The sequence below is a fragment of the Solanum verrucosum genome, unplaced genomic scaffold (genome assembly GCF_900185275.1).
Source record: "Solanum verrucosum unplaced genomic scaffold, falcon-dt-bn FXZP01000144.1, whole genome shotgun sequence".
Taxonomy (NCBI): Eukaryota; Viridiplantae; Streptophyta; class Magnoliopsida; order Solanales; family Solanaceae; genus Solanum; species Solanum verrucosum.
Window position 1 is genome coordinate 1872333 of NW_026020773.1, and position 25288 is coordinate 1897620.

General features: G+C 34.1%; 2 protein-coding genes across 5 annotated transcripts; one reads left to right on the forward strand and one right to left on the reverse strand.

The window, feature by feature from the left end:
• Window positions 1–4537: 4537 nt before the first annotated feature.
• LOC125812846 (receptor-like protein kinase ANXUR1) lies at window positions 4538–16821 on the reverse strand. 2 transcript variants are annotated; one of them, XM_049492304.1, is made up of 2 exons: window positions 16631–16821; window positions 4538–7019 (listed from the first exon to the last, which is right to left on the reverse strand). In XM_049492304.1, the coding sequence occupies exons 1-2, from the start codon at window positions 16692–16694 to the stop codon at window positions 4555–4557; spliced, it is 2529 nt and encodes an 842-aa protein (XP_049348261.1). In that variant the 5' UTR covers window positions 16695–16821; the 3' UTR covers window positions 4538–4554. The 2 variants fall into 2 exon arrangements, with proteins under 2 accessions (XP_049348261.1, XP_049348260.1); XM_049492303.1 differs by lacking the exon at window positions 16631–16821 and having other exon boundaries at window positions 4538–7519.
• A 4074-nt stretch (window positions 16822–20895) lies between these two features.
• Window positions 20896–24979, forward strand: LOC125812905 (uncharacterized). 3 transcript variants are annotated; one of them, XM_049492373.1, is made up of 8 exons: window positions 20896–20966; window positions 22119–22676; window positions 23385–23748; window positions 23941–24171; window positions 24277–24377; window positions 24469–24555; window positions 24624–24745; window positions 24837–24979. In XM_049492373.1, exons 2-8 carry the CDS (start codon window positions 22134–22136, stop codon window positions 24967–24969), a joined length of 1581 nt encoding a protein of 526 aa, XP_049348330.1. In that variant the 5' UTR covers window positions 20896–20966; window positions 22119–22133; the 3' UTR covers window positions 24970–24979. The 3 variants fall into 3 exon arrangements, with proteins under 3 accessions (XP_049348330.1, XP_049348328.1, XP_049348329.1); XM_049492371.1 differs by having other exon boundaries at window positions 23385–24171; XM_049492372.1 differs by having other exon boundaries at window positions 23385–24147.
• The last annotated feature ends 309 nt before the right edge of the window (window positions 24980–25288 follow it).

Genomic DNA, 25288 nt, shown 5'->3' on the forward strand with positions numbered 1-25288 from the left:
ACCAATATTTTATACTACAAGTATTTGTTATAGAGAGAGTTTGATCTAAGCCTAAATTTGAGTGTCAAATAAAGGTGTCCATCTAAAATTTTAGATTATTAGATGGTATACACAAAGATAAAGGTGTCCATCTAAAATTTTAGATTATTAGATGGTATACACAAAGATAATTTTGGGATTAAATAAGTAGTACTTATTTATTAGGCTTAAGTCATTTGTTGTTTTAAGGTTGTTCGCATATATCGTTTATATATATTTTAACTAGGATTTGTATCTATGGAACACTTCTAACACGTTGAATTTGAACTACTTGAATATTGTTTTCCCACATGGCACTTCATCGATGATACACGTAAGGATAGGCGCATGAAAAGCATTTAATTAGCCTTAAAAAATATCTTTCTTCTTTCATTGCTTTGTTTCTATAACTTCATTCACCTCATCGTCAAGTCACCGTTGTCGCCATACACCCTTCTTCTGTTGTTTTTTTTTCTCCAGCCACTTCACCTTCTTTACTATTACAATCGTTTTATTTTTCAAAATTGACATTATCGTTGTCATCACATACATTTCTTCCTCCTCTTTAGAGTGACCACCACCATCTTTGTCATTAACGTCGTCATTTGATCATTATTATTTCTTCAGATCTAAGACCAACTAAAATTTTCTTTCTTTTCTTTTTTTTAATCAAATTTGCCATTTTGTTGATTTATGGAACAAAAAGATGAGAAGAGGGTGGTTGGTTGTGCTCCGATAGGATAGAAGGAGAAGGGTTTGGACGGTGGGTTGGTGCGTGGATGGGTGAGGGTTACATATTTTATTTCTATTCTTTTATTTAAAATAATTTTCTTCTTTTATTTTATAATATATTTTAAAATAATTTTGTGGACTCAAGTGACACATGTCATCATTCAATTTATCATTTGTTATATTTGGTAAGAACTGTAAATTATCATTAACCAACAAAAAGCATTACACCATATCATCTATCATCTCCACCATCTTTTAGGAAGAGTACTAAGAAGCACAGGTTTCCAACTAAAACAAGAAAAAGCAATTACGCACTAAGTAACTTGGTAATCAACCTATGATTGTTACTAGCTTTCCTAGAACCTTTAAGTAAATTTTATCTTTCTATAATTTCTTTCTTTATCCTCTAAAGATCTTCCAGTTCCTTGTTTTTATCCTCTAAAGATCTTCCAGTTCCTTGCTTTTCACGTATGATAGATTATTGTTCCCCAAATAGTTGCGATCACTTCCTTCTGAAACTATTTCTAAAGTTTTGTCTTTATGCCTTCCAACACTTTCTGAACCCCATCCTTAGGTATGGTTTGTCTTACTCACAACTGAATGTCATCTTTCATTTTCTTTAGCAAGTGCATTTGCGAAGATGTGTAGCTGAGTCTCCAAAGATCGACCTACAGAAAGACAACATGTAACATCTTTCACTGGAATAGTTAGATGTCTTAATCTTTCTTTTATAAGTAGTCTCCCTTGTACAACCATCCACACAATAAAATGATGCTTTAGCTATGAAAGTGCAGTCCAAAATGAGTTTTGCTATATTTAGTTTGCTCTGCTACCCCCAACATAGCATTATAGCTCCCTCTAATATAATATTGACCATTATGAGTTAATGGGTATCTCCCTTGTGTGTACCATCCCTTCATCAACTCCTTTAAAGAGTTAATCTTCTTCCAATACCAACTGTAGTCTTTCAAGGTTTGGTGAAGTGTCTAAGTGAAATATTCGGACAACTTAAAGAGGTTGTTAATGACTTAAGCCTATTTATAATCAAACTAATGAAAAAATAGTCTCTTAGAATATCCTGAGATTACTATTTTTATCCCACCAACCAAACAATCCTTATGATTCAAAAGTCATCTAGTTGAGAACTTCTATTTGTTATTGAAATTATTCGTTTTTCACAAAAGACTCAAAACATATAAGAAATAAAATAATAAACAAAATAATACATCAATGCAATTTTATAAGTGAAGTCTAAGGAGATTAGAGTACAAACAAATCTTATTTCTACCTTATGTGAGGCAAAAAGATTATTTCCATAACCCTTGATTCAAAAATATATCCAAAATAAAGATTTATTTTTTAAAATTAAGATGAAATATAATGGTTCAAAGGAGTAATAAGTTTGTCTATGAATGACAGACTTGCTGGACAAAATATGCCACAAGGGATGATTTTATTTTTTTGTCGAATAAGCAATTCAACTTTGTTTGTTTTGAGTACCTTCAAAGTAGACAAGAAAGAAAAAAAAAATTACAAATGGGAAGGGTGCTAAGTGTGATGCCAATAGCATAAATGGTAATTAGGGCCAAATTCATCGGTGGCTCTCTAAAATTGAGATCAAGTTTCACTTAGACACCTCAATTGAGCGATGCTCATTTTAGACACTTCGTGTAGGGTCTTGCTATATTATTTTGATACTTTTTTTACATTAAACAAAAAACTAAAGATGAGTGTAATATACTCGTTGATGACGTGACAAACAACCAATTAAATGATTACATGTGTTATTTTAAGTTAAAAATCATTTTAAAATCTATTTAGTAAATAAAATAAAAAATATTATTAAAAAAAATCAATTTAACCACCCCTCACCCGATGATAGGTGTCTTCTCCACTACACCCAATAATTTTCTTTATTTTTTTCTTAATCTGCTTTTTAAAGTTGTTTCAGATTTTTATTTTTTTTCTATTTGGTATTGTTTTGAGAGAAAAAAGAGAGGAGGAGGAGGGAGGGAAAGAAAGAAAAAATATAAAATATAAGTGTTGGTATCCATTTTTTTCGGAGAAAAAAGTTGAGAGCAGTGATGGTACGTTACCCTCCTTTTCATCAAAAATCGTCTTTTTTCATTATACTCAAAATCTCTTTTGTGCTTTTTTTTTATAAAAAAAATCTTTTCTTTTACTGTTTTTCATTTTTTTTTCTTTCTTTTTAGTGTTGTTTTGTGGGAAGAAAACAGGGAGAGGAAGAAATAAATATGAAATATGGGTGTTGGTATCCATTTTTTCGGCAAAAAAAATGGAGGGAGGTGATGGTAGATTTAGAAAACTAATATAATGAAGAAGAAAAAAATGACTTGAAAAGAGATTTGAATAAAAAATTCGACCTCCATTGAAGGAGTATAAGCTTGAAAAAATGGTGGGAGGTGGTGACTTGAAAAATGGAGAAGAAGAAGAAGAAAAAATAAAATAAAAAACCGCTAACTTAAGTGTTTCATGCGCTATTGTTGAGTCTATCACACTCGTTTTGACATGTCAGCAAAAAATGTCAAAACGACACAATGCAACCCTACATGAGGTGTCTAAAATGAATATCACTCAGTTGAGGTGCCTAAGTGAGACTTGGTGCCAACTTTAGGGGGCCATCTATGGGTTTCACCGGTAATTAAACTCTAGTCCATATTAAGTGATACATAAGTGTGATACAAACAACTGGATTTCGGGTAGAATTTAACGGTTACTCTAATACTTCCTCTAAGTAAATTGGTCAGATTTGACACACCCTTTAAGAAAAATATTTAAGTACACAAATTAAAGATTACTTTTTTATTGTTATCCTATTTATTATTTTCAAACTATTCACTTAAAAAATATAAATAAGTTAAAAATCTCATTAAATAAAGGGTAAATATGAAGGGGGGAAAAAGTCCTAACATTTCTCTTTTGAATTTCGAATAATTCACTTATTTTAAATTGTGAAGTATTTTTAATAATTCACCTAATATGGACTAGATGGAAAAATAACGATGAATGAAGACTCACTAGTCACTATCATCAAAGATTGTAGTGAAATTGTAAGTACTCTTTCAACCTTGACCACATATCTCAAATTTGAGCTCTTCGTATGGAGTTACATTATAATAGACAACACTTTACTTCACTAGAGCACATTATACAATTATTTTATCCAAATCCTCCTTGTTCATATTTTGTTTGCAAGTGGTATATTGAGAAGAGAAAAAAAAGTGACTAACTTAAGTAATTTTTGTTATTGTTATTCTTTCTTAATTATGCATAGTTGAGTTATGAAAATACACAAGACGGGACTAGACGTATTGTATGTGTCAATTGTAATTTAGCTAATAAGCCCGTGAAGATCGAGGTTCCACAACCAGTACTTTCAGATACCGTATATATATAAGCTAATTGTTTCAAACCTCTTATTAGCACTATGCTTGATGAAATTTTTCCCTCGTTCATATTAAGCAATTAGTTCAATTAGAAATAGAAAATAGCATACAAACTGTATCTAAAGACCACATAGTTTGTCCAAAGTCCAAACACACTACCAAATGTACAATATATTTTTGTTCTTTTTTGTTATATTATATGCTTAAATATACAAATTTACAAATACATAAATGTGACACAAAGGAATCAACCGCGCGCTAGCTATACTCCTTATAAATATATATATATATATATAGTTGATACATAATATATATAGTGAAATGTACAGTTTTGTATACTTATCATAACCATTCATAAGAAACAACTACTTATATATATGTGTGTGTGTATTTTCTATTACCTTCCTGTTGGATTCACAATTTGTGAAAAGACATCATCTGTATTACCATCAGCATTTTCATTTTCATTTTCACTTTCAAGGCTTAAAGTGCTTCTATGCATAGCTATCAAACTGTGTTGATCAGCATTGTCATGATCAACCTGTTTCGTTGCCTCGGAAGTTGATAAAACTCCATCTGGATTTTCTTGTAGCTGAAGGGCATATTCAAGATTCCATAGCACATCACCCATGGACGGACGATTTATACCATTGTCAGCTAAGCATTTCTCAGCTGTTTCTGCAAAAATTTTCAAGCATTCAGGATTGATCTTGCCTTTCAAATGTGGATCAATAATATCTTCTAAATTCCCTTTCCTTTGACAAGCTAATGCCCAATCTGCAAGACTAACTTGTTCTTTCGGAAGATTTGAGTTAAGTGCTGGCCTTGCACACAGTACTTCAAACAGGACAACACCATATGAGTAAACATCTGATTTTTCAGTCAATTGTTGTCTTCTGAAGTATTCAGGATCTAAGTACCCGAAGCTACCCTTTACGACTGTTGAAACATGTCCTTGGTTCATGTTTGGACCTGTTTTTGAAAGTCCAAAATCTGAAACCTTAGCAACCCATTTGTCATTTAACAAAATGTTTGTACTTTTCACATCTCTATGTATAATAGTGTATTTAGCTCCTGTGTGAAGGTAATGAAGTCCTCTGGCTGATCCAATACAAATCTCCAACCTTTGCTTCCAAGATAGTATAGTTTTGTTACCTTTATAAAGATGCTCCCTTAATGTTCCATGTGACATGTGGTCATAAACAAGGACCATTTCATTATTCTCTTCACAAAATCCGATCAAGGACACTAAATGTCGATGCCTTAGCTTTGAGAGCATCTCGATTTCAGTCTGGAATTCATTGACTCCTTGTTCTGAAGATGGATTTGATCTTTTGATTGCAACTTTCGTGTCACCATCGATAACTCCTTTGTATACCTTTCCAAATCCACCAACTCCAATGACATATGATTCGTCAAAATTTTTAGTAGCTTGTTTGATCTCAGCAAGTGAAAAGTATCGACAGTTACTAGCAGCATCTGATGAAATGGTTGTGCTACCACTACCACTTCTTCCGGAAGCTGATTTGCTAGAGGAAGAATGAGAGTTGCCATAAATCGGTAGCCAACTAGTCGTGCCTGATTCACCTCCTAGGGATCTTCTTTTCCTCTTCAAAGCAACAAAGACTAAAACAGCAGCTAGACCAAATGCAGCAGCAACTCCACCAGCAGCACCACTGATTATAACAGTATGACTATGTGATTTGTCCTGATCAGTGAATCCCCGCGGAGCTTCTTCTTTACTATGTTCTTCCTGATACTTCATCATTAAATCTGACATTGCAGGATTCTGACCTGCCAAGCTCGTGTGTCCACCGTTGATCTTAAATATCTCTAGTCCATTTACAATAGCATTAGCTAAATCAGCATTATCTCCTGATGGATGTACTGCTATCCAAAGCAGATCATCTCCTTCTTTATCTTCAATATGAGTCACATAGTCTTTCACTAAAGGAATTGCCTTTTCCCCATGTTGCATTGCAACTAAATCGACTCCACTTTCTGCGATTTGTCCGTTTATATATACATTAAAGACTAACGAATTGACCTTAGTGGAATCGACAATGAAATCACACCAGTGAAACCTCACAAGGTAGGAAAAGTTTGCATCAACACTGAAAACCCAAGTAAGGTTATAATTCATGTTGATATTCGACTCAAAACCCATCGATCTACAACTATCATACACAGCAAGGGGTGCAACATATGATGGTAAGTCAGCATAACGAATTGTCACATTGGTGCTCATAGCAATACCAACACCTGAACCGCCATATACGTAGGGAGTATCTTCATACCAACTCCTCATTAACCCGCCTGAATCATTTTTCGGAGGAATAAATTGTCCACCTACATTGACCCTAAACATCAGCTCCATATTATTTTCCCTTACAGATATAGTTTGCTGAGAAACAACATCTCCGTCACCAGAAGAATTTGGTTCTTCATCACTACTAAACCCAGCCATCACAGGATCAGGGCCGTAAAACAAATCAGGTGAGGTGATCATTTCAATTCCATTGATGAATGCAAGTGATGAGTTACCAACAGGACTAATTTTGATCTCCAAAGTTGGAGAATCCATAGGATACAAAATGTATTCTTTAATAATGTAATTTTGTGACCATGCTTGTGCAGTTATATACGCACTGAAATTATTCAACAACGTAACTTTACCAGCAGAAAGAGAGATGTATGAATTGGAAACGTTGAAATTAGGATAAGAAGTCGGGTAGAAATGAAGCCTAAGCAAAATATGAGCTGATCTATTTGTAACAGGAAGGTTATATGAAGATTCTGATTGAAAAAATCTTGCATTTACATATGGTACAACAGATGGAACAGAGGGGTCAGGGGATTGAGGTTGTGTCATGACTGATTTATCACCTGATATGAGATACTTCGCGTCCGATTCCCATTTTCTAGCATCTTCATCTGTTCCACCATTTTCAGAACCACATGCTATGAAAAATGAGGTATGATCACCTACTGCAGCATGTAATGATCGCGAAAATAAAGAAAGGCATATGAATAGTAGCAAAATACGATTTTTTGTTAACATGGTGTTAACAAAAAAGAAAAAAAAGGCGTACAGGAAAGCAATGTTTTCTGTACGCCTATGAAACAATAAAAATGAGAGATTGATCTTTTGTGTTTGATTTATGGCGAAGACGAGATCATTTCTTGCCTTCTAGGCATCCATTGTTGAAAGGGTTTTAGCTTAATCAATTAGGATGCATGGGAATAAACCAACAAAATTGAAAAACTGTTGAAATGTTTTTACATTCTTAATTTTCTTCTTTTGTTTAACTTTTTTTGCTTTTATTGAACAAACACCAATCATTCTGATAATTGGAAGTTATGAATGAATGGTTAGGAGTGAAAATTGTAAATGTTATTCATTTTGTCCTAAGTTAATGAGATCTTTTTTTCTTTTGAGAAATGTTTCTTTGAAAATCCATGGAAGTGAATTTACCGAACTCATCATTAGTGTTTTTTTTTTTTTTTGCTAAAATAAAACTATAGGTTTTTTATAAGTTTATCACCATACCAAATAGTTAGGATAGTTAATCTATTTTATAAAAATAAGTTGAAAAAATAACTAACATGAAACAACTATAATTAACACCTATCCCTACTCTATTACCTTTGAACTAAATTGGTCCTATAGTTTCAGTACCAAACAACCAAAGCATGTTTTCTTCCTCTTCATTTTTAGCCTTCCCACTTTACATTTTTGTGATATTTGAATCAAATATTATGTAACGACCCTTTCGAAAGGATACTACCACCTAAGCAACAAAACTACTTAAATACTTGTGACATTTAAAAGAGATTTACTATGGCCATATTGATTGTAGTTTAATAGAGGGATTAGGTTCATAAAGGAAAAAAAATAGATAAGGATGTGCATCTTGTCCATTTAAACATTTATGTGATGTCAAAATTGATACGGCACGGAGTTTCAACTTATGACGGAAAAACCCTCCCAAAAATAATTTAAGCAAATAACCGATGAGCTTTTCATGCATATATTATCTTCACACTTAAGGATGAAATAACACGAATATTACCCATTTCAGAGTACCGAAGTCAACACGTTCATGCTTCACACAAATATTCAAAACAAATAGTAAATTTAGTATATTGCAATACTTGGGCTTACACACCCCAAAAGAACAAAACATATAGCCATACTTAATTTACAACCCATGGTGACATGATCACATTAGTCATCGAAATTTCATGTGAATATACAACACAAAGATCATGTACAAGTCCCAAGGTTTATACAAAATATAGGTGCCTAAATGCAAATGTGATCTTCCTTAAGGCTCTCAAAAATTCCATCTCCAATGGCCCGCTTCATGCATCCACTCGATCATTCCCCTACGATAGAAACAACTATCGCTAAGCATATAGCTTAGTGGTGCAAAACTATAGTTTCGGAGCCATCCGATTCACAAAACAAACTTTCTCAAGTCATGGGCAACATAATTGAACATAATTAATAAATCAAGTAAACAATATATAAAGAGTATCAAGTTCGATATTTAAAGACCCAAATGTCAAGAACGTTCATAGCATCATTTTCCAAGAGATTCAACAACAAGGCTCGCCCAATATGTACATCATGTCTTCACACCAAGCACAAACAAGTATCAAGAAGGGTCGATGCCCTATATCAAGAAGGGTCAAAGCCCAATAATCAAGAGAACCAAGAACCATATTAAAAATGGCTTTCTAATTCGTACTTAAAATGGATAACATTCATACTTAAGACGAACTAAAAATCCAGAGTCAAGATGGCAAATGATTCGAATCAAGAGGCATGCCAAGAGTGACAAAGTCACTGCCACAAGAAGGACAAGGTCCCAACAAGAGTGTCAAGTGATCAAACAATCCGTACAAGTGGGCGAGTTACCCAAGCATCTTTAACGTCTCAAAGGATACCAACACAACAATGCAAAGTGACAAGAGATAACCAAGGTACCAAGATCCAATTTCAAATATATTAGAGGTTAAAAGAGTGCAAGTACAAGTTTATACACAAACCTCAGTGCCTTAGCAAAGAAACAGTCCAACCAATGTATCAAGGTCCTCAACTTGTTCATGAGTATATACAACCTTTAAAATACAATTAAATAACTTCTTTAATCCCTAGCAGCTCAATAATATTGATGTAAAACGGGATTATCATCACAAGTAAAATTAGCCTGCACAAACACAACAATGCTCCAAAACAGTGATTCTGGCCAGCCTAGTACCTCATGTCGCAACTTAGATTTGAAACGGAAAACAGCAAAACTAGGCTTTATAACCTTCATGAAATATGTAGATACATCTCTTAGCATTGCAAACAAACAAGAATCACCGCAAAATGTATTTTGTACAACAAGATATAGTCAAAACACTAACAGCTGTTCATACAGAATTTGAAATTCCAAAATCTGGACAGAACTTGTCCTATGTTGCGTCCCATATTTAGCATCTATAACAGCTGAATCAGAGTTTGACGTAAACATAAAAGTTGTAGGTATATGAATTAGCTTTCCAAATCATATTTACTCACTGTAAACTAAGTTCTAGAGCAAGAGATATGCATAAATTACCAAACACTACCCAGCTCAGAAACAGATTTTGTCACTTACCAACAAGAAGTGTGTGTTCTTGAATTCCAGCCAAAAAGGCACACGTTTTCTCTTGTGATTTTGAAGAACAATATGTTAAGCTAAGGTTCTAATGTTCTTAGACTTGAGGAAAACGAAATTAATTATAGGAGGTGTGCAAATATATAGTTACAAAGGTGATACTTATCACCTGTACAGATGTCATCAAAAGGGGCTGCCCAAACAAAAAGCTGGCTGCCCAAAAAGCATACATATATATCTATATGTATATCCCTTACCTTCCTTTTAAAGTAATACATAATTCTAATTAGGATATTACCTAAACACCCCATCACAAATCCTTAAATTACGATAAGAATTTATGCTAAGCAAGTTGGCAATTATCTGTCACGCCCCGAGCCTACACCCTGGGCGGAACCGGCACCCGGAGACCATTTCTGGCCCCAAGCGAACCCTTGGCCTGGCTTTCTTAACTCAGCGGAAACCTCAACAGAATAACTCAATGCAATGCAATATTACAAAACAACTTAACTTATAAAATATGGCCATAAAGGCAACTCGAATCTCAAAATAGAATATTTACATATATATATAGATGAGAGACTCAAAACTAACTGACTGACTGTCTGTCTATGAAGCCTCTAAAATACTGAGATGGATGTTGGGACAGACCCCGCAACATCCTAATAAAACAAAAACTAAGAACACAAAATAATTGAGTCCTCCGGAATGCAAGGAGGCTCACCACTGACTCTGGAGTGCTCAGCTGGATCAACGACGTGCAGGATGCTGATCCGGGGTACCTGAATCTGCATCATCAAACGATGCAGGTCAACTGGCATCAGTACATGGAATGTACGAGTATGCAAGCTGGAAAACTAAGCAACAAAGGCTAGAAGGAAAACTGGAAGAAACTGAATAGCTTACCTGGCTCAACTTAACTCAACCTGACTGACTTCTTTCAATATAAGGCAATTTAAAACAAGTGCGATATAAAGAAAGATTGCTTAAAACATGCTATGAACTCTGTGTGTATACAAGGATACAATAAGCCTGAAATGTGTATAAAAATACAATGAACTGATGTATATAAAAAATACAATAATCTCTGTGTATGAAAAATACAATAACTGCTGTGGGAGCTTCTCTAACCGACAACCATCACATAAGAGCTATAGTGATGATACAGCGATCGACCTCACGCTGCCAGAGCATCTTATACCCGGCCAAAGGTATAAGACCTGAACTGCCTAATGGATCCACTAGTCTAATCTGAAAAGGATTCATCTAAAAAGTATGATCCTTTTCTACCCATGGTGGCTAACATGGTTCTATGGGGGCTGTGGGTTCTTTGAACGCTCCCCCAATTCGGTGCTCGATACTACTCCCAAAAATGTACTGGCTCTTATGTTTTTAAAACATATTTCTTCCTGCTGATATGAGATAATTACTCAAAAACTAGCCCGAAGGCTTTTTGGAAATCTCAGTTTCCAACCTTGTTTAAATGTAAAAACATTTCTTTAAAACTTCTTTGGGAATACATAGTTCCCTAATAACTTTGAGAAAAGAACTCAACTTTAAACTCTTTACTTTACTTGAACTCTTGGCTTGATGTGAAACTCTTAACTTAACATGAAACTCTTAACTTTTGACTTGACTTGAAACTCAATACTTAACTTGGAACTTGAGCCTTAGAATGAAGTTAAAACGCTCAATGAAGACTCTTGGAAAACCTTAAAGACTTGCTTTGACTTACTTACTTCTAAGCTTGACTTCACTTGACTTGGAAACTAACTTCACTTGAATTGGAAACTAACTTCACTTGACTTGGAAACTAACTTCACTTGACTTGTAGTTTTACTTGACTTTTGGAAGTACCTTGGAGTGTTGGAAACAACTAGAAAACATAGGTATAATACCTAGGAACATGTATAAAAAAAGAAATGGTGAATGAAAGGGAAGGATTGGTGTCCTTGGCACTAGGAGAGGTGCAACAGCCCAGCCCCTTTTTCCCCAAAAATTCGACTTTTTCCCCTTGTTTCTTTCCAATTCTAAACCCTCTCAACCTCAAGGTTTCAGCAGCAACACTTAGAATCATAAAGACCCTTATTATACAATAGATTCAACTCAAAAATCACAGCCAGAAATCTGTACTAAATCAGCAAGAACTTCAACACAACACCACTACAACTTCAACAACCAATAAATCTTCTCTTGGAATTAAAAACGAGTTGGTGTGTGGGGGTATGAACCAACCAACACTAAGGATCATAAAATCCCTCAATATACAATAGGTCACAACTCAAATACACAGCCCAATCCTGTCCCACAACCAACAATAACTTCAACAACACAACTAACAACATCAACAACAACTAACAACTTCAACAACTTCAACAACAAATCCAATCTCTTCTCAAATCATAAAAACGAGCTTGGTATGTGGGGGGAAAGGATAAACCCACACTAAAGACTCACATACCTTGATAGGGATCACCCCCGACGAAAATCCACAATGATCTTGACAAATCTTGTTGATCTCCTCTTTCTTCTCTTCTTCTTCTCCTTCTTCTCTTCTTCTTCTCTTGAACCCTAACTCTTTCTCTTTCAAAATGGGACAAAATGATCCAAATATCAGCCTAATACAACAATATAAGCTCAAAAGAAATTATTTGTGAAAAGACCAAAATGCCCTTAAATTTCCGGAACGGAATCCCTGCCAACTGCCCAACTTTCAACGATCATAACTCGCTCATACGAACTCGGAATCGAGCAAACTCAGTGGCGTTGGAAAGATCGTTCCACAAGCTTCGAAACCATAACTGGAACTACTCCTAAATCATCCTGATCTAGGAGTTATGACTGCTCAAAGTTGGCCAAAAACTCACTGATTTCCACACTTAGCCAAATTTTCCAGATTTTAAATTTTTCCAAAAATGACTATTTCCAAATTTCAAGCTTCTTCATATTCATTTTTAAATTGTCGGATGTTACATTATCACAACACTTCAAGTTCCCAAAATGAGACTAAAACATATTCTAGTAATTAAGCAACGGTAAATCGACATGCGACTCTTGGTTAGTATTTAGGGGTGTTACATATTATGTCTCTGACAAAAAATCTAGTATTGCTACATGTTGTATTTATAAAGATTTTATGTCTTTTGCAATGCAAATTTTTTATTAGCAATTCAGTAATCATTCTAAAACAGACAGTATTTGTTCTTGGTGAAGAATGAATGGAGAGATTCAGGAAAATACTCTTTGAAGTCTGGTGCCTCCAAATGTTGTGGAGTTGAATGGGGGTAATTTTTGTTTTATGACTCCCCTTGTCACCTCCGACCAATAATAGGTATCATGTAACTCTGTCCACCAAGGCTAAAACAAATGAGAAGAAATCACCTAGTGTTTGTCTAGGTTGGAAATTGAACTTGAGACCTTGTGGTGCTCAACTCACTTCATTGACGACTAGCTAGGCCACACCCTTGGGTACCGTTGAATGGGAGTAATTTCCAAGTAACTATTTATGAAACTAGAGTGAAGAGCTTACTGGGAAGATGAGAATGTGTAAATTGTATGTAGTTATTCTTATCCAACTTTTGAATGCCATTTTAATCTAAATCTAACATCCATCATTTTAATCTTTTCCTATTTTAAATAATACATCATGGAGAAAAAGTTGCAAAGAACAATTTTTTTTAACTTTTTTCCTTTCACATGCTAAGGAGGATATCATGTATTCTTGATGCCAATTGTAAACCTGTTTTTAGAGCTAGTATTTCAGCATGGATGTTAGTTCTATATTGTATTCCTTTAGTAAATCCTTTTCGCCACCAACAAGCGTTATGGTGGTATGAATTTTGAGATCTGAGTGGAAAAAGAATCATGTTAGTTAGTGTTTCCCTCTTAAATGGCCTTATGCAACGTGAATTTGGATTAGTCAGGAAGGAGGTGTCGATCTATCGAGGAAAGATGCTTCCTGCTGCAATTCCAGAAACACATTTCAGGAAGATATACTCATTGTCTTCTGGTTCAACACCACATAGTGTAGGCATTCTTTATAGAGAAAAAACATTAAAATAAAATAGGGGAAATTAATGACAATGAAATAAATACAATCCATTAATTGTTATATATACACATGGGGATTCAATCCCAATAAGAAAATAGTGTCACATAAATTGGAATGAAGAGAGTTACAAAAATGGCTTTGTCTAAAATACATCAAATAATACAAAATTTGTTGTGATATCTCGAAAGATACACTATGGCAGCATTATTCAATAACCTGCTATAATATTCCTTATATAGTCGATAAGGAGTATGTATAATATTTGTACAAATTCTTACTCTCATCATAACAAAATGATAAGAAAGAACAACCTATGTTAAGCTATTACCTTCCTGTTGGACTCACAATCTGTGAAAAGACATCATTTTTGTTGTTATTATTATTATCAGTACCATTATCACTTTCAAGGCTCAAAGTGCTTCTATGCATTGCTATCAAACTGTGTTGATCAACATTGTCATGATCCACATCTTCCGTTGCCTTGGAAGTTGATAAAACCTCATCTGGATTATCTTCTAATTGCAAGGCATGTTCAAGATTCCATAATACATCGCCCATGAATGGACGATCTACACCGTTATCAGCTAAGCATTTCTCTGCTGTTTCAGCAAATATTTTCAAGCATGCAGGATTGATTTTTCCTTTCAAATGTGGATCAATTATATCTTCTAAATTCCCTTTCCTTTGACAAGCTAATGCCCAATCTGCAAGACTAACTTGTTCTTTTGAACGGGTTGGATTAAGCGCTGGCCTTGCACACAATACTTCAAACAGGACAACCCCAAATGAGTACACATCTGATTTTTCAGTCAGTTGTTGTCTTCTGAAGTATTCGGGATCCAAATAACCAAAGCTACCCTTTACGACTGTTGAAACATGTCCTTGGTTCATGTTTGGACCTGTTTTCGAAAGTCCAAAATCTGAAACCTTAGCAACCCACTTGTCATTTAACAAAATATTTGTACTTTTCACATCCCTATGAATAATGGTGTATTTAGATCCTGTATGAAGGTAATGAAGTCCTCTGGCTGCTCCAATACAAATGTCCAACCTTTGCTTCCAAGATAGTATAGTTTTGTTACCTTTATAAAGATGTTCCCTTAATGTTCCATATGCCATGTGGTCATAGACAAGGACCATTTCATTATTCTCTTCACAAAATCCGATTAGGGACACTAAATGTCGATGCCTTAGCATTGAAAGCAACTCGATTTCAGTTTGAAATTCGTTAACCCCTTGTTGTGAAGATGGGTTTGATCTTTTGATTGCAACTTTCGTGTCACCATCGATAACTCCTTTGTACACTTTTCCAAATCCACCAACTCCAATGACATATGATTCGTCGAAGTTTTTAGTGGCCTGTTTGATCTCAGCTAGTGAAAAATATCGGCAGTTAGAAGCAGCATCTGATGAAATGGCTGTGCTACCAGCACTTCTTCGAGAAGCTGACTTGCTGCTACCAGAAGAATGAGAGTTCCCATAAATCGGCAGCCAACTAGTTATGCCTGGCTCAGCTCCCGGGGATCTTTTTTTCCTCTTCAAAGCAACAAAGACCAAAACAGCAGCTAGACCAAATGCAGCAGCAACTCCACCAGCAGCACCACTAATTATAACAGTTTTCCTATGTGATTTGTCCTGATTAGAGAATGCCCCCGGAGCTTCTTTACTATGTTCTTCCTGATATTTTTGCATTAAATCTGACATTGTAGGATTCCTTCCAGCCAAGCTCGTATCTCCACCGCCAATCTTAAATATCTCTATTCCATTTGCAATAGCATTAGCTATCTCACTTCCAACTCCTAATGCATGCACTAATGGATGCACTGCTACCCAAAGCTGACCTCCTTCTTTATCATCAACACGAGTCACATAATCTTTTACGATTGCAACTTCCTTTTTTCCACTTTTCATTGCAACTAAATCGACTTCTGTTTCTGCAATTTGTCCATTAATATATACATTAAAGACCATGGAGTTGTATTTCGTGGCATCGATGCTGAAATCACACCAGTGAAGCCTCACAAGATATATAAAATTGGGATCAACATTGAAAACCCAAGTGAGGTTATAGTTCTTGTTGAGGTTTGAATCATAACCCATCGATCTACAGCTCTCGTAGACAGCAAGTGGTGCAACGTATGGTGGCATGTTATCGTATTGAATTGTCCTGTTACTCTTCATAGTAATGCCTATTGAAGCACCATATAAGTAGGGAGTATCTTCATACCAACTTCTCATTAACCCACCTGAATCGTTTTTCGGAGAAATGTATCGTCCACCAACATTGAGCCTATATGCTAACTCCATATTGTTTTCCTTTACAGAAATACTTTGCTGAGTAATAGAATTTTGAATACTTGTACTGAATCCAACCATCAAAGGATCCGGACCATAAAATATATCTGGCGCGGTGATCATTTCAATTCCATTGATGAATGCAAATGATGAATCACCAAAAGGCTTAATCTTGATCTCCAAAGTTGGAGAACCCACAGGAGACAATAAGTACTCTTTGGTAATGCAACTTTGTGACAAGGCTTCTGCAGTTATAAACGCGCTGAAATTATTTAACAATGTTACTTTACCAGCAGAAACAGTCATAAATGATTTAGAAATATTGAAATTAGGATAAGGTGTTGGGTTGAAACGAAGCCTAAGCATAACATGTGATGTTTGGTTTGTAACAGGAAGATTATATGAAGATTCTGATTGAAAAACTCTTGCATTTGTATATGGTACAACAGATGGAGCCAAAGGGTCAGGGGATTCAGGTTGTGTCATGACTGATTTATCACCAGACATGAGATACTTCATGTCTGATTCCCATTTTATCATATCTTCATCAACTCCACCATTTTGAGAACCACATGCTAAGAACAATGAGTTTTGATCATTGTTTAATGCAGCATGAAGCGAGCGAGGAATAGAAGAGATGTAACATAAGATCACTAGTAACAAAATGTGGGATAATTTTGTTAACATGGTTAACAAACGAAAGAAAAAAAGGCGTACAGGACAATAAACAATCCTGTACGCCTATGCAATACAAAGAGAAACTTGGAGGTTTCTTTGCTTTTGGTACAAAGACCAGGATCATTTCTTGGCATCCATGAAACAAGTGTTAAGCTAATCAACTATAGGATGCTGGGAAACAACCTACAATGAAGAAAAGTTGAAAATTGTCAACATTTTCTTTTTGTTTATCTTAGTTTGGCCATTATTAAAGAAGTTATGAATTAATGGATAGGAGTGAATATTGTGACCCCAAAGCCTAGTGAACTCATTTGCTTCCTAAGCTAATGAGAACCTCAAGAGAAAATATTGGCCTTGAGTACTATTCGCAATATCCTCTATAATCAATAAATTTATTCACATTAACTTTTTTAGAGGGAAAAGGCTCAAATATGCCATCGAATTTTGGAAAAAGGCTCATCTATGTCATATGTTAAAAGTTTGGCTCGTTTATGCCATTTACGGTTGAGAAAAGGCTCATCCATGTCATTATTTATTAACCAAAAAAAAGTTTCGATTTTGCAAAACCATTTTCTTCACAAGGTATGAATAAAATTGTGTACACATCACTTTCTTCAAATTCCATTTGTACAATTACAATAAATGTGTTGTTGTAATGCAAATATTAGAAGTATATAAATATTGCATTCATCATTTAACTATGAGATTTGTAGGATTTGTCGAAAACAATCTCTTTCCTTTCGGCATATGTTGTTATAATGAAAATATTATTAGAAACAGATGGGAGACAACAAATTGTACTATAGTAAATAGCAACAATTAAATATGCCGCAATGAGGTTAAATCAACCTGAAATATATATTGGGTATGAGGTATCTCTAAATATTATGTTAGAGTCTCATTTAATAAGTCACTTATTTTTCAAGACATTACCATTTTTAAGTACATTTATCCATTTCATGTCAAATGATCAAGATATGTGGTACATAAATTTTGTAGACAATGAAAGATTATTATTAATTTTTAAATCATCAATATTATAAATGTGTAAATTAAAATAACATAAATATTACTACAATATAAATCTTTAACTATATTCTATTACCATCTCACTTAATAAATCACCTGAATCACTCGTTTTCCAAACGTCATCATTTCTAAGTGCAATTATTAATTTCATGTAAGATGATCAAGACATGTGATACATAGATTCTATAAACTATAAAAGGTTGTTATTGACTTATAAAACATCAGCGTTTTAGATGTGCAACATGAAATAACATAAATATTACAATATGTCTAACTATTTTCTATTAGAGCTTCACTTAATGAATCACCTGAATCACCCGTTTTCTAAAACATTACTATTTAAATGTAGTTGTTCATTCGATGATTAAAACACGTGATACATGTATTCTATAAATTATGAAAGATTATTATTGACTTACCTATCATCAACATTATAGACGTGTCTTGTAGTATATCTAATTATTTTTTGAGCGTCTTACTTAATAAATTACTTGAATCACCTATTTTTCGAGGCATTATCATTTCTAAGTACAGGTATATAATTTAATTTGTGTCATATAATTAAGATACATGAATACATAAATTTTATATATCATTTTGAAATATCATAAGATATTGTGGCATCTATAATTATTCTATTAGTAATTCAGTAACTAAAACAAACGCAATCTATATATGCATCAATCTCTGATTATTATTTTTTCAAACAAATTAAATTAATTTAAAATACCATAAATATTGCGGCATTTGTAATTATTCTATTAATCGCAAGCAATAACTAAAATATATCAGACAAGCTATATATATGTGCCAACTCCTGATTTCATTCCTTTTAAAATAGTTCATATCAATTTTAAAAATATCATAAATATTAGGGCATTTCTAACTATTTTATTAATGCCTCCCACTTAATAAATTACCTATTTCTCAAAACATTATCATTTTCGAGTCCAAATATTCATTTCACATAAGATCATGGTCAAGACATGTTATACATAAATTCAATACACTACGAACTATTGCCTTATAAATCATCAACATTATAGATGTACAACTCATATTATAATATTTTTAATTATATTTTATTAGCATCTCACTTAAAAACTCATGTTTCTTAAAATATTACTATTTGTGAGTACAATTACTTATTCATGTCGGATTTTGATGATCGAAACACATGAAATATAAATTATGTATACTATGAATGATTGTTTTTATTAACTTATAAATCATCAATATTATAGATATATAGCTGTAAATAACACAAATATTGCAGCTAAAACATACAATATAAGCAATATTTGTTTTAACTCTTGATTTTATTTTTTATGGAACATATTAAATCAACTTAAATATTATAACTATTACGCTATGTGTAACTATCCTATTGGTCCCCAGTAATAACCAAAACATATTGTGCAATTAATATATACGTCAACTTATGATTTAATTTCTTTTGAAACAGATCAAATTAGCTTGAAATATCATAATGTTGCGGTATCATGTAATTATTCTATTAGTCGTGAGCAATAACTTAAATGTACCATGCAATTAATATATGTGTCTAACCCCAAGTTTTATTTCTTCTGAAACATGTCAAACCAATTTTGCAATATCATATCTGAAACTATTTTATTTGCATGAGCAACAACTTAAATACACCATGCAAGCAATATATGTGTCAAATCCTGATTTTATTTCTTATGAAACCAATTAAATCAACTTGAAATATAGTAAGTATTGCGTATATATAGTTATTCTATTGATCGCGAACAACACTAAATAATAACATGCAAACAATATATACGTCAACTCTTAATTTTATTTCTTTTGAAATAGAGCAAATCAACTTGACATTTCATAAATATTGTGACATTTGTAACTATTTTATTAATCGTGAGCAATTAATAAAATGTAATATGCAAACAATATATGCGTCAATTCTTGATTTTATTCTTTATAAAACAAATCAAATCAAATCAACTTGAAATATTATAAATATTGCCGCATCTGTAACTATTTTATTGATCGCGAGCAACATTAAAACATATCATGCAGTCAATTCTTAATTTCATTTTTTTTTAAAATAGATCCAATCAACTTGAAATGCCATAAATACAACGACATCAATAACTATTCTATTAATTACGAAAAATAACTAAAACATATAATGCAATTAATATATGTGTCAACTCCTAAATTTATTCCTTTTGAAACAAAACAAATTATCAACTTAAAAATTTCATAAATATTTTGACTATGAGCAACAACTAAAATGTACCATGCAAGTAATATATTCATCAACTCCTAATTTCATTCCTGATAAGATATCATTAAATATCAAAAAATATTTTTAATACAATTATTCATTCTACGTCATAATCATCATTCTATAAATTATAAAAGATTATTTTTGATTTATAAATCATAAATATTTGTAGATGCATAAATATGAAAAATAACGTAATATTATAACATCTTTAACCATGTCTTACTTAATAAATCATCCATTTTAATAGCATTATCGTTTTTCAGCATCGATTCGTAATTCATCTCATGCATATCACATTATCAAAACACATGATATATTATTAATTTTAATTTATAAACTATGTTTTATTAACATATAGATCAATAACAATAACATTTTGAACGAAATTTTATAATTTAACAAAAATATAATACAAACCTTATACTTGAGAATAGAAAAAATATTTTTCGAAAAATCTATACACATATGGCTTTGCATTAAAACACAACTCCAAAAGTTGGCTTCATTCCAAAACCCAGCGATGAAGAAGATGAAGGAGTGAAACGGTAGAGATGAAGATGATGAGGAGATTAAGCAATCGGCGAGTCCAGCCAATTTCAGTTTGGCTAAAAGCCAATTTCAAGAAGAAAAAACTGATCACATTGAGAAAAAACAAAAAAAATTAAAAATGGTAGAGATTACGAGCATCTTCATTGTCTTTACTACAACTATTTCATCAAATTCAGCAACACCCATTTGTTCTATTCACTACCCTAACCTACCCCATTCAGAAAAAAACCCATCTTTTTTTCCGCCGACTTATACAATCCTTCAATTTTTTGATCTCTTTGGAGGTACTTTTTTTTTTTTTGTTGCTTAATACAACTAATGTGGTTGCTTGTTGTAACAAGCTGTTGATTGATTGTGCTTACTGTTGTAACAAGGTGCAATTTTTTTTTTGTTTTTGGTTGTTTATCAGGTGTCTGAATGTTTATTCATTTGTTTCTGTTGAATTGAAGTTTCTTGGGATGTGGGTGTGTGTTGATTAATGTGTTTGTGTTCTGGTATGTGAGAATTATTTTGTTGTTGTTGTTGTGGTGGTGGTGGTTTTGCCTTTGATGGTTTGTTGTGTTTTGAGTGTTCTGTGCTTAGTCATTTGTTTCTGTTAAAATGAATTTTCTTGGCATGTGGGTGTGTGTTGATTAATGTGCTTGTGTTCTGGCATGGGAGAATTCTTTTTTGTTTTGTGGGTTTTCCTTGTGTTTGAGTATTCTGTTGGTAGAATTTTGTGTAGTTTATATGTTTAGATTCGATTGTTGAGCTTGATTTTAGTTCATTGGCTCATATATGTAAAATCGTGTTCTTTGATTAGTGTTTTATGTGGCATGCTAATGCCTTGTTAATCCAGTTACTTTGGTTTTTTGAGTAAAGGGTTTTGTGATCTAGTAGTTTTGTCTAAAATTTCAATGTCATTCAGGTGATCTTTCGATTTCTGTTACTATATGATGTTTCTTGTACTTCGATTATGGTATTATTTTGTTGTAGTTACTGTTCGGTATGCTTTGTGATGTTTTCACTTCGGTTTACGCTTTCTAGATTGCTTTGAACTGTTTATCTTGGGTCTATCAAAAACAATCTGTCTACTTCTGAGGTAGGGTTAAGGTCTCTTTTGTGGGGACTATACTAGGTATGTTGTTGTTTGGGTGATCATTTCAATTTATTGATGATATATTTACATCTTGGCCTTCCATATGAGGTGCAGAGATGTTTCCCAGTGCTAAATCCTGGATTTTCAATATTTTTTTGGTAGCTTTTCCTTCATTTTTCTTGCTGAACATCTGTTTTCTCTTCATGTTTTTTCTGTTAGAAATGGTTTTCCGCAATTGTCTAATAAAAGTTGTCTTTGCATGCTTGTAGTTTAAAGTTGGTGCAGCAATTTCCAAGTTTATCTTGTATTGTGTACTTTTAACAATCTAATTGGTACACATTTGCTTGTGGTAGCACAGATCTTCTCATACTTCATGGATGACAGTGATGGTAGTCGATGCAAAGGGCTCATTTCTACTGTTAGAAAGAAAAGAAGCCAGACGCTGCGGCGACCTAGGACAGAGAATCTGACAGTTCCTGCATGCCATGTTCACTCACCCCAGACATCACTTTCAGATAGTGCCTCTAGCGATGAGTATAGTGATGATGCTAATGCAGGAGGGAGAATCGACAACCTCAATTACTCTATATCTAGAGATTCTTCTGCTAACAGGTTCAAAGGTGATTATTCTTCTAAAAAGAACAAGGAGGATGGGGGATCTAGCGCGACATATGATAATGCATGTGCAGGAGATGATACGAATCCCAGGCATGGTGCGTCTGTTAGGCAGTTAGGGAATGCTAGGGACGGTGTAGCTAATAATAGCAAGCTGGAAAAGTTGAAGCTGAAAATTGGTGGAGCGACTGGCATTATTCAAACCAAAAACAGTTCTTATGAATCATCTGGCAGTTTGTTGTCTTCTAAAAGTGCACAACCCTCTGATGCCTCTCAGCCTCGGCAGAATCTCACTCCTCAGGTTTATAGCACACTCGACTTAATCTTTTGAATTCTCTAAATCCACCAAATCTTAATTATATTTTGTCAGATATTGTCTAGTAGAAATTATGGTTGGTTTCGAGGAGAGGCCACATAAGAATTTTCCACCTGCTCCCTCCGTCCACTTTTACTTGTCCATTGTACTAATAATATATGTTCACCTTCACTTGTCCAATTTAGAAAATCAAGAGATAATTTATCAATTTATACCTTTTTTACCTTTATTATTTAGTACTAATTATTTCCTATTCATTTCTCAATGAGTGAGATACTTGTAAGAAGTAGGGTTGATATTGTAAAACTATTTTTTTATTTATTGCTTTTTAAGGGGTGTGCCAAGTCAAACATGAACAAGTAAACATGGAGGGAGGGAATACTAGTTTCCATCTAGTATCCGAAATATGGAAAAGAGAACACATAAAGCAACATCTAAATTTGGTTATTCTCAGGGGATGAATAATGAATGTGTCCGAGAAACATTCTTTTTGGTAGCTAATTTGGAGATTCACTACTTCCTTTCCAAATTAGTGAGCAAGAAAGTTAGTCATTGCAATTTCTTTAAAAATGCGACTTGTGATTATTCCATTGTTCATTTACCTATGTGTATGGCTATTATGTGACAATAGATTATCTTTTAATAATCCTGGTAATACTGATCTTTCATTTGAATCGTCTCTCTGGGTTTCAGGACAATTCAAGTGAAGACGGTCCTCTTGCAGATAAGAAAAGTAGGTCGAAAGGAATTTCGTGCAAGGGTTTCCCAGGAGGCACTTTTGATGCTAGCAAAAGCAATATGAAGAAGATGCCGATGAAGAATGTGTTTAAAAAACAAGGAGACAAGCCACATCAAAATCGTAAGGTCCACAGGCGAAGGAGGCTTATTTTGGATGAGCTTGATGAGGAGGATGAGATTCCCTACTTGGAGAAGCGTAATGTGGGGGAAGAACTAACTAAGACAAGAAGTCTTTCCGGGGGTTTGAAGGTCAATAAGTATGAAATGTTGGAAGATGTTGGAAGGTCAGGCAAAGAAGTTAAAAGAATATCAAATCAAGGTTCTGAGTATACTGATTATGAGGAGGAAGAACTATTGTCTGATGGAGAGGCCAAGCGGACAAAGAAGAAGGATAAACAAATGGAGTCCTATGAGACACCGGCTGAAACAAAGAGTGAAATAAGTCTTACAACACGTCCACGACAACGGGCTCTTCTGTCTGGCAAAGAAGCTAACAGAAAATCAAATCGAGGTTCTGAGGATCTTGATTATGAGGAGGAAGAACTATTGTCTGATGGAGAGGCCAAGCGGACAAAGAAGAAGGAGAAGCAAATGAAGGAGTCCTATGAGACATCGGTTGAAACAAAGAGTGAAATAAGTCTTACAACACGACAACGGGCTCTTCTATCAAGAAGGGATTCATCTGCTACTTCTGTGAATCAGATTGGGTATCCCTACGGTTGTCCTCCATCACCACCTCAAAGTGAGAAAATTTTGTGTTTACTCATGTCTTGCAGTGTTGTCCCATTCCTCAAGTACCTTTTCTGACAGTACAAAATTTGTCTTGTCATCCCTGCTATTTTTGCAGAACAAAAGGAGAAGCTCTCAGATGTTGAGCAGCAACTGAAAAGAGCAAAGGCTGCTCAGAAACGTAGAATACGATATGAGGAGGCAGCTCGGGAATCAGAGGTTTGCCCTTGTTTTTTTTCTTGCTTTTGATGTATCACGTTTTTTTAGATTTTATGATGCTGAAATGAGCATAACTTGTTGAATCTTGCAGGCTGAGGCAATTAGAAAAATACTAGGTCAAGATTCCAACAAGAAGAAGCAAGAGAAAATAAAGAAGCAGCAGGAAGAGTTGGCACAGGTATCATCCCATGTGTTTGCTAGGCTGCAACTTCGTTAATGTTATCAATTAATTGTTGTATCCTGCAGGAGAAGGCTGCCAAAGAGCTTGTTCCAAACACTATCAGAACAGTTATGGGCCCAACTGGAACTGTTGTTACATTCCCTCACGATATGGGTTTGCCAAGTATTTTTGACTCTAAGCCTTGCAGGTAAGGATATCGTTGAGCCTTACTTTTTATGATTAATATTCATTTAAGGTTCTTACTGTTTGTGCTTTGTGGTTTTGTTGCTATATTCCAGTTATCCTCCCCCTCGTGAAAAATGTGCTGGTCCTTCCTGTGTGAACCCATCCAATTACCGGGATCCGAAGTCAAACCTTCGTCTTTGCAGTCTTAAGTGCTACAAGGCAATTCATGAAAAGATGAAGGATTAAAAGGCCTGCTAACATAGTTTAGTTGTGACATATGCAGGTTTTATTGAGGAGAGTGCTATTATTTCTTGTTGGTTACTGTTTTCTTTTGTATTTGTGAATTACTCCATGGATCATCTTCCAAAACTATTGGTCTGTGTTATGGTTGATCAAACATTTCTTGAACACTTTATATTCTTGCTGCTATGGGAAGTTGTATTCACTTTATATCGGTTTGTTGACTCCGTCTATTTCTTTTGGGTACGCATTTCATAAAATGCTGCTCCATTTAATTGATGAGCTCATAGCTATGGTTTGAGCTCTGGTAGTGCCATTCTTGTGA

Coding starts and splice junctions, on each gene's coding strand:
- LOC125812846 (XM_049492303.1), bottom strand. CDS start 7,218: ATGTTAACAAAAAATCGTATTTTGCTACTATTCATATGCCTTTCTTTA.
- LOC125812905 (XM_049492371.1), top strand. CDS start 22,134: ATGGATGACAGTGATGGTAGTCGATGCAAAGGGCTCATTTCTACTGTT. Junction 22,677..23,384: donor GGCAGAATCTCACTCCTCAG/GTTTATAGCACA, acceptor TCTGGGTTTCAG/GACAATTCAAGTGAAGACGG. Junction 24,378..24,468: donor AGGCAGCTCGGGAATCAGAG/GTTTGCCCTTGT, acceptor TGAATCTTGCAG/GCTGAGGCAATTAGAAAAAT.